Source organism: Microtus ochrogaster, unplaced genomic scaffold (assembly GCF_000317375.1).
Source record: "Microtus ochrogaster isolate Prairie Vole_2 unplaced genomic scaffold, MicOch1.0 UNK10, whole genome shotgun sequence".
NCBI lineage: Eukaryota > Metazoa > Chordata > Mammalia > Rodentia > Cricetidae > Microtus > Microtus ochrogaster.
In genome coordinates, this window is record NW_004949108.1 from 9496864 (window position 1) to 9507363 (window position 10500).

Sequence of the window (10500 nt, forward strand, 5' to 3'; positions counted from 1 at the left end):
GATAGATAGATAGATAGATGATAGATAGATAGATAGATAGATAGATAGATAGATAGATAGATAGATAGATAGATAGATAGTAGATAGATAGATAGACAGACAGGATAAATGGATAGACCGACAGATAGATACATACATACTTACACACATATTCACTTTCAAAGTTTGATCACGGGGTAATAAGTGCTATTGATTTATTTGGGGGCTTGTTTAGAAGGGACTGTTGTCCGTTTAAGACACTGTCTCACAGCTCAGGTTGGCCTTGAATTTTCAATTGCCCTGCCTCAGTTTCTAGAGTTCTGCAGTTGCAGGCACACGCCACTACATGCACTACCTATCCATCTGCATGCCTCTCTATCAACCTGTTCATTTTATATGTTACGCAGAATCAGAAAAATACATAAAACATCCTAACTAAAGGGTGTCCTGGAGCTGCTTTGATTTAGCCTTCACTTTACATCCATGGTAACAGAAGCCTTAGAGGTCATCCACACCCTGAGTCTCTGTCACTTCCTGTAGCTTTTCTTCTACAACAAGACACCCTATATGGCACCTACACAATGCACCAGATTCTACTCTGAGACGAAGCGAAGAAACAATAAAGATCAAAATACCAGACTTTCCTTACTGTTAAGGTGATTTTGGCAGTTCCCAATGTGAGAATTCTAAAGGCTGCTGTGGGGGGTGGGGGTCAAGGGGGACCTGGAAGTGAACATGTCTGGGTGTCTAGCCAATCAATCTCCCTGGTGTTCTCAACCATCCTGCTTAGGCCATGAAATATTATGTACTCTGACCCAAGCACCAAATGCCACCTCTCTAGAAACTTAATTCAGCATCGGTTTTCTTCTCAAAGCTCAATGTCATTTGCAAGAACCATAAATAAGCATGATTTGAGATGACGTCACAATGCTGGAGAGGCACAACTATGAGGCATGGGTGCTGTTATAGACAGGAAGGAGATGGGGCAGCTCTGAGTCCTGAGTGACCTGTTGGGAAGGAGGGAAAGGGTGAGCATTTCCCCCAGTCACCTTCCTGAAAACTCAGTGCTTGGGACACAGCCAGTGACTGCATCTACCCCTACTGAGTTTCCTCAGCAGGAGGGCAGACGTTGGCACTCCTTCATATCCTCCAGCATTTTTTTCTCTTTAACCTCCCTCTACCCAGGCAGAGCTCCCGTGAGTATCTATTGAATGGACACATGAACAGGAAACTGGTTTTGGAGCGCTCTCTCTCTCTCTCTCTCTCTCTCTCTCCCCCCCCCCTTCTCATCCACGTGATAAGAGTGCTCATGCTGAGCTGAAATGATTCATCCCCATGAGTCATCCACTAAAGTAGTAATGACAATGAGACTTGCAGCCAGATGCAAATGCTAAGCCTCCCTCCGCACAGTTGACTTCAGGACCCTTCAGAACACACTTCTCCCCTTGGCCTGATCATTGGGTGGGGCTGCAAGGGGCGCCACCTGTTGGAGCAGGTTTGCTATGCTCTTGTTTACACACTCAACAGATGTTTATTCAACACCTACTGTGTACCTGGCCTAGTACCAGGCACCAGAGATTAAAGTGGTGGCATCCCCTGCTCTATTCAGGTCACCGATGACCTAAGTCAGCAGTCCTGTGGGCAACTGCACGACTCTAATAACTGTCATCAAAGATGTGAATGCAACAGGTTGATCTGACCCAAGAACTGAAAAACAAGCATGAAGTGGGTGGACAATGTTAGGAATATTTCTTAAGATGAGCCTCTTTGCCCATGCAAATAATTCCAATCAGACCAAATCAGACCAAATAAAAGATGCACATGTTTAATGCAGTACTCCTGGGTGGCACCAGGAAAGCATGGCAGGGGGAAGAGAGAGAAGGGGAGACCAGGCATAGCCAAGAGACCATGTGTTCATTCTCTGAGGGGCAGCCTAAATCGCCTGTGGGAGTGATCCTGACCCTCCCTAGGGAGGGGTCACCACTTGGCAGGCTGTCTTGACCCTTCCCAGGGAGGTGGAGTTTGGACTGAGGCATCTCTCAGAGGAGGGGCTTCCAAAGATGGATGCTGAGGGCTAAAATAGACAGAGGGTTAAAAGAGCATTTCCAACCATGGCAGCAGCAGGATATGCTCCACACACCATAGGGCTACAGCCAGAGGGCACAGCAAGAGCCTGGAGGGGTTAACAGAAAGCTCAGGAACAGAGACCTTGAAACTGGACAGAATTGTGCCAACAGCAGTTGGAGTCCTGGGAGAATCCCTGCTTCCTCTGGAGTTATGGGGAGATTGGACTGGAGACTAGGGAGTGGATAAACAGGAGGAGTCAAGAGCTAACAAGGTACCATGTGAGTGGAATTAACAGGGCAGCCAAGGCATTGGGGTCACATCCAGGGTTAGACCTCATGGGACTGAAAAGCTGGTGGCCAAAATGAAGTACCAGGCTGACCTTAAGGACACTTGGCAGCCAGAAACCTAGCACAGTTACACTTCAGTCTGTTATGACATCGCTTCTCGTTCCAGGCATAACATGCCCATCCTGTTGTCATCTTGGAGTAAAGATGCCCTGGGCCTGGCAGAGATGGAAGTAACCAGACTAGCTAGCACATGATGGCTGGGTCTATGGTAGTGGCGATGAAGTTGTATATACACCACAAAAGAAGAAAGGGTCACATGACCCTCAGTTGGGATTCCAGCTGTCACTCATTCCTCTCCTCTATCCATAAGCTGCAACATATTAGGATGTATAAAGGAAATAGAAAGCTGACAGCAAGTGAGACTCCATGCTGCAGCTTCTCTGAGGTCGTCGTCCACAACGGTATGAGACTTTGCAGTTGTGTGGTTGATTAGGGGTCATCCATATTCTGTGAGTGACCCTTTCCCCCTGCTGGATAAACACATAGGTTTAGCAAGTCCAATTTTGGTTTGTTGTGGGTTTTCTATCTGGGGTATGTACATACATATATACATATACTTCTCCTTTAGGCTAACTTACAGAATCCCATTCTGTGATCTGAGGACTGGAGGCAGGTAACCGGCAGAGTTCTGAGAGCCCATCCTCCGTGGGGCCCTTGGTGTCATGTCACACCCTCCTGCCACAGCACACAGCACATCAGTAGGTTGGGACAAGGCCTTGCTAAAGGTCCAACTTGGGCAGCGCCTTCCATTTTCAGGTCAACTGAGGGGTTCAAGGGGAATTGACATGTCTCGTTACAGAGAAGCAAGAGGACATTTGCCAAAAGGGAAGACCCTCCTGAGATGATCACCCCTGCCCTCCCCTGCTCCAACCCTCAGCCGCCTACCCCCACACATGTGCCAATGCTCTCTAAGTGTCACATGACTTCTAGATTGGTGAGGTATACTCCACCAGCAACTAGGAGCAGAGGAGCGCTGAGTGAGGGACAGAGAAGGACAGTAGCCTGTATGGATGGCTTGGTACTCTGAGATTATGTCTGTACCCACACCGGGTGTTCTGGAGGAAAAGGGGCCGATGACATGACTTCTGGCAGGCACAGAGAGGCTGGGTGGGCCTCAGCACCTCTTAGAGGAAATGGACATTTCAATCCTCACTCACTGGATAGACCCTGCAAAGAAACACAGGGACAGCCCCCTGTCTCAGAAAAAGCTCCTCTGTGGAGCTAACTGATCCCGTTTCTACCAGAGGGAGAAGCAAAGAGCACAGGCACATCCCAGGGTCTTTAGCTTTTCCTGAGTCTGAGTCTTCTCAGGGTAGGGGTGTGAAGTTCAGTCAGGGACTTGAGAAACTCTAGACCATGCAGAAGAGCAAAGGGTCATCAGCAGCCTGGTGATAGGCTGGGAGGAAGTGACCACACATCTTCCATAAAGTTCAAACTCACAACGTTTATTACTTCCGTCTGTGAATTTATGGACAATTTGTTATACATGGTTTTTAGACTTATTTGTGAAGTGCTTTAATTAATATCCTGTCTTGTTACTTTTCTATTACTGAGATGCAACACCATGACCAAAGCAATTTATGGAAGAGTTTAGTGAGGTTTCGAGTTTCAGAGGCTAGTTTATGACTATTGTTGGGGGGCCAGGGCAGCAGGCAGGTAGGCATGGCGCTGGAGCAGTAGCTGAGAGCTACTACATCTCTATCCACAAGCACCAGGCCGAGAGAGCAACTGGACATAGCGTGGGCTTTAGAAATCTCAAGTGACCTACATCTGCCAACAAGACCGCACCTCCTAATCCTTCCCCCAAATAGTTCCACCAACTAGGGACCAAGCATTCCAATATATTAACCTTTTGGGACCGTTCTCATTCCAATCACCAGAAAGTCTTCCACTGTCATTAATGCCTTCTGTGGTTTTTTTTATTCTGCTTGTGTTACCAACATGTAATACAAGATTGATTGACACATAGTTGCTACTCCTGACAGGGTTTTTTTTTTCTTTGTTTGTTTTTGAGGCATGACTTCTCTGTGTATCTTTGGCTGCACTGAAACTCACTCTGTAGACCAGACTGGCCTCAAACACACAGAGATCCGCCTGCCTCTGCCTCCCGAGAGCTGAGATGAAAAGCGTGTGCCCCCACACTGGGTGTGATTTTTTTTTTTAATTAAAGAATGAACCAGTCTTTAACATAACCCTTGCTTGCATTTTCACCATTTCTCAGAAGCACATAGATGCCACCAGCAGGTGGCAATGAGCACAGGAGACAATTTCAGGCTTTGGGGATGATGGAAGCTAGGAATTATATAACAATTCGACAAATCTGGATTTCTGTTTATTTCCTCCACCAATTCCTGACTGAGAGAATCACAAGGTGTGGCCGGCATGGCTGGATGGATATCAGTTCAAATCCCTCTCTTTACAGCCTAGTTCTTAAACAAGCTCCACAATCTTTCAAGCTTTGGCTGTGTATCCATAAAATGAAAAAAAAATGGGGGTGGGGGTTTGAGACAGGGTTTCTCTGTGTAGCCGCGGCAGTCCTAGGACATGCTCTGGCCTCGAACTCATGGATATCCGCCTGTCTCTGCCTCCCAAAAGCTGGGATTAAAGGTGTGTACCACCACTGCCCGACTTTAAAATGAAATGGATAAGGGCAGGTTTTATTATAAGGATTAAACAAATGAGGTAAAACTAGTATCTTATACAGACAAAGGTATAATCTCAATGTTCATTTTTAAAGCCAGTGTGGTGTTGCATGCCTGTATTTCTAGCACTTTGGAGATGGGAACAGATGGATTCAGTGTTCAAGGCCAGCCTAGGTTACAGGGGAACCCTACCTTAAAATAGTAATAAAAAAAATTCACTGCCTACAAAAATTACTTTTATATCAATATTTATCACAGGAGTTGAGGCAAAATAGATGGAGAAAAGCCAAGAACTGTGAGTGGGGGAAATGGCAGTATTCTCAGGCTCTGTTCTTCTCGAGAAAAATAAGTTTTGAGTTCGTGACCCTGATTTCCCTCTTGAAGAAACTAAAGAGAACAGGGCTCCGTTTTTCCATGATGACCTATCTAAGGTTATATCAGGCCATCAAAAGGAGAGATGTTCTCCAATCAGAAAATCTCAGAACACAGCAGAAGGAGTTTTCAGAGGAAATCATCACTCCAGATACGTGACGGCTCTCAAGCGCTCACCGGCTTCTTCCCCAGTAAACGCGAAGGCACGTGTAACTTTCATAGTCCAAAATCTGTGATCGATTTCTCTCTCAAGAGTTTCCAGTTCTAAATTAATTTTTAATATGCTGACCTACAGTGCCCAGCTATTTTTAGACAAAGCTGTCTGCTACCCTTGACCTTAAAGTAGGCTGAGAGACGTAGAATGTGGGGCTATCACACTTCCAAAAGACGCCTGGAAAGAAGAAATGTGCCCAGTGCTCTCTGGTGACAAACCACCCAAGGGGGCACCAGGGAATCTTCGAAGGATTGGCTCTGCCCTAATCCAGGGTCCAATCTCCTGCACCAGCTCTACCTACAGGCAGAGGGGCACATTAACAACACCCGCCTGGAAAGAGACATCCTCCACTGGCGCACATGATGCCCAAAGAGCAAACATGTATGTTGAGATGTGCCAGGGATGAATTTGGTCCTTCCTGCATTCAGAACCTGCTTCCAGTCCTCACACTCCAGCCCCTCAGTAGCCAGAGGGGCAGGGATGAATGAGAAAAAGAATCCTGCTGAGCAGACCAAGAGGAAGAAAGCACTTCCTGCAGACCACGCCCCCTTCCCAAGGTCCCCTGGGCTCTGCTGACTCTTCCCAGTTAAAAAGACCATTGCAGACACCGACTGACTCCGGCTATGACTATGTTGTCCAGAAGCACCAGGGCTTCAAGCCGTTGGTTTCTGCCTCCTTAGCCCCCAGAACGGTGCTCAAAGAAATCCTTGGAATTTTGTCTAAGTACTGAAAAGGGGAAGTTGAGAGAGAAAGGATATGCTTAGGGATCTAGGAGACAGGAAACAAATGAGCAACGCTGGTCTTCAGAACCATATAAAGATAAGTTTGATGGCCTGGAATGGTGTTCTCTGTTCGTAAACCCAGCACTTGAGAGGCAGGAGCAGGTGGGTTCAAGACCAACCTGTTTTGAGTGAGGATCAGGCCAGCCAGGTTTGCAGAGTGAGACTGTTTCCAAAAAAAAGGGGTGGGGGGGTGATGGGGACTGGTGAAAAAATTAAGTAGTTATGAAGTTTTTAGTCTGAGATAATAATAATAATAAAAAAAAAGAAACAATTGCCCTTGTTTTAAGTCTTTGCATGCTGGGGTGATTTTGGCTGCACAATAACAGATGTGGGAGCCAGTGTGGAGAAGTAACATCTACTAGAACAGCGGTTCTCAGCCTTCCTAAGGCTGCGACCCTGTAATACAGATCTTCCTGTGGTGGTGACCCCCAACCAAACAATTATCTTTGTTGCTACATCATAACTGCAATTTGCTACAGTTATGTTCCGATGTAATGTAAATATCTGATATTTCCAATGGTCTTAGACAACCCCTATTAATGGGTCAGGCGACTCCCAAAGGGGTCGTAATACACAGATTGACAGCCGCTATACTAGCCACAGCCTGCAGTGGCCTCCGCTGCCCCTGTTATTCGATGTCTTTTCTAGGTCACGCGTGTTGAGTCCTAATATGGAAAGGCCTGTTTTATTTCTTTGGCAAATTTTCTTTTTACCGTTTTAAAATGAATCATTTTATTATTGGTTGACATGTGCTGTGTGTGATGTATGATGTGTGTGTGTGTGTGAGTGTCACAGATGACATAGCATGCAAGTGGAGGCTGGGACAATTTGGGGGAGTCAGTTCTGTTCCCTCCCCTCAGTGGCACTCAAACTCAAGGAACTTTGCCTGCTGAGCCATCTCAAGGGACCTGGAGGGAGCTCGCCTGCTTTCCAATATGCTTCTGAGTGCAGGGAGACGTGGCTGGGCAGGGAGGAGGAGAACCCAGCAGACTAGCTTTACCAGCAGCCCCATTAACAATGACTCCAAGGAGAGATGAGTATTGGTTGACCACATAACCCCTCGGCTCAGGCAAAACTTAGGGCAGGAACAAGAGCGAGCAACCGTGGTCCTCTGCCACTGATTCCTACTTAGGACATCTTCATCCAGAAAAGCAGGCATTCCTTCCATGCAGGCTTTGGACAGAGCAGTTTGTTTTGTTTCTTTTTGGGGTCTTGAGAGATACGTGTAGTGGTCAGTGCTCAGAGCTGCCTGCTGTTTGTGACAGGCCCAGTACCCTGTCTTGGGGGCAGCAGGACCACTGTGAATTGACACTAGAGGTCTCGGCCTCCCATAGACATCCCCCCTCCTGTCCAGTCTCTGTCACCCACACAGCCTGTTGCCTGCCGGCTCTGTGAAGAGAGCCCTTTGTGTCTCTCACAATAGGCCCTAGTCATGTTCTATTTTTAATGGATTTTAAATGTCTGTTCTGCAAAGGAAAAGTCCCTGAAAAAAAAAAAAAAAAGACTGGAATCTCACCCAGGGAGGTGACACAGTGTGTCCTGGCACCAGAGAAAGAGGCAGAAAACTGGTCCCTGCAGGTCCCTGCCTCCTGTGGTGTGGTGAAGCTGGTGGAACTGGAAGTTTGTGTTGCACCACCCAGGTGGCCTGCTGCCTGCCTCCATCCTGTCCCTGAAGGAAATGAGGAAAGGAGCTGCAAAAAAAGGAAGGTCCTGACTAGACCTCACCTGTGTGGAAGCCAAATGCCACCACAGGAAACGGTCTGTACCTGTGCATAAGGACAAGTGGCCAGAAGGCCTCCCCTTCTGCCTCCCTTCCCTTGATCGTCATGGCCCCAATGCCTTCTGCTGACGGAAGGTCAGCACAGCCTTCAGCCATGCTGGGCAGCCAGGCTACACTGCAGTGGTGTGAGCCTCTCTGCCGTTCCTCGCCCCTGCCTCTACGTCGGGTACCTCTCTGCGCCCGTCCTTCCTCCTGCTCCTGACCCTTGTCTTGTGTCTTCTTTGTAGTTCTTCCCTTATGGAGATGCCTCCAAGTTCGCACAGCATGCCTTCCGCACCTTCGACAAGAACGGTGACGGCACCATCGACTTCCGAGAGTTCATCTGCGCCCTGTCCATCACCTCCCGGGGCAGCTTTGAGCAGAAACTGAACTGGGCTTTCAACATGTATGACCTGGACGGTGACGGCAAGATCACCAGGGTGGAGATGCTGGAGATCATTGAGGTGGGTCTTTGAGAAGGGACCCAAGGTAGTGTGGGTAGGGAAGACCCAACCCCCAGAACCATATTGGGCAGGTGCCCCTAGAGCTATTTTTCTTACTCTCTGGGAGCCTGCTAGTTACATCCAGGCTTTGCTTTCTTCTGCATGATCCCCACTGCAGTGCAAGGGATGTCAGTCACAGAACCAGAGCCAGGCCCTTCCTGACTCCAAAAACTGGAGCTTTAGCTGGCCACTCACTCAGTACAAGGTCTTCAACCACCACCACCACCAACAACAACAACAAAGTAGACTTTCTGAGAGCAAAGGGTATTTATTGCCAGGGTCAGTGTCTTCAGTTTCTAATCTAGCTGGGCTCTGCTGAACATGGCAACCCCCTCCTTATACCAGTTTGAAAGGGACAGGAGTCCAGTGAAGCGAACAGCTGTAGGGAGTCCCTTCCAGATTCCACGGAATCCAGAGATTTTTTTCGAGTTGTGTTAGCAGGAACCTGCGATTCCTCTGCCCACTGTTGTGGTTTCATCGTCACCATTTCTCCTTGGGTGCTGCCTCTTAGATGCACCAGCCCGCTTGGATGTCCCATAGTGTTCTTTCTTTCTTCTCTCCACTTTGGGAGGAGGATGCAACCTTTCCCTTAGGCTTCTCCCTTACATCACCTGACTCCATCTATGTCATACTTCCCGGCGAGCCTTCCTTCCTGTAATCCTCCTCAAGCATGCCTACTGTATCCCAGAGCAATCTATCCCGACCGCGAAGGGGGTCATCACCCCAGGTGACCCTTCCTATAGACGATATAACAAAACACAGATCCTGAACAGAGCAGGGCTCTACACACCCGCTGCTGTATCCCAGAACCCTCAGGCACTCAGAGCTGATGGACGCATTGGTGTTGTTCATTAAATTAAAAGGTCTTGGTGTGCCAGTACATCCCTGCCCCACCCTCTATGGTCAAGGAAGAGAGATACTCTACTGATCATAGACAACACAGAGCTGAGATGAGCATAGTAGACAGCAGGCCAAACCCACGAACCCTTTCCCATTCCGCCACTCTCCTTCAGACCCCTCACTAGAGTCCTGCCCCTAGCCTGCCCACCCCTTAAGTCAGGCTCAGGTTCTTCTAATACTCGCCCTGTATAAAAGGAGGAGCTGTATCCTCCTCTGCTTTTTCTGCTCTGTCATCAATGTGTATAAGACCCCTCCAAGATGCTTAACAAATAGTACCTCACTTCTCTATTTAACGGTCACTTATTCATGAGACTAGTTGTGGCTTAAATTTTCTAAGCATGTAGCCTTGTTTTTTGCTTTGTTTTGTTTTAATCTCCCTCACCGTTCAATCCTCAATCCTTTGTTCCTTTTCATATGCAACCTGGCTCTCTCTCCAAGCTCCCTGTGATCTTCCTTCTCAATGGGTTTTTCCAAGTTTCTTCTTCTTGACCTCTGGCCGCATTTCTCCCGCTCATGACCAATCCCATATCCCCTGAACTTGTTCTCAAATCATTGTTAAGGCCCTTTAGCCAAAGACCACCAAAAACATGCGTGCTGTCACCACAAGTCACACTTATTATTAACCAAGGCAAATTCAGAAAGGCTACTGTCCCAGGTAGGGTTACCACTGCTGTGATGAAACACAGTGACCAAAGCAACTCAGAGAGAGAAGGGTTTGTTTGGCTTACGCTTCACATTGTGGTTTGTCTTCAAAAGACCACAAACCCAAGCAGGGCAGGAACTGGCTAACTACAGAAGGATACTGCTTACTGGCTTGTTCAAGATGTCTTTCTCAGCCTGCTTTCTCATAGACCTGCAGGGCCACCAGTTCAGGGATGGTACCACCCACAGTAGGTGGTGCCCTCCCCCATCCATCACTAGTTCAGAAAATACTC

The 10500-nt window shown here is 47.8% G+C and overlaps 1 protein-coding gene across 1 annotated transcript in view; it reads left to right on the forward strand.

Annotated features, from left to right (window-relative positions):
* The window catches only part of Vsnl1 (visinin like 1), a 113150-nt gene that overhangs the window by 92486 nt on the left and 10164 nt on the right, over window positions 1–10500 (forward strand). The window contains exon 3 of the mRNA XM_005366550.3: window positions 8411–8626. Coding sequence (XP_005366607.1) covers window positions 8411–8626 — 216 coding nt within the window. The remainder of the gene's footprint in view (window positions 1–8410; window positions 8627–10500) is intronic.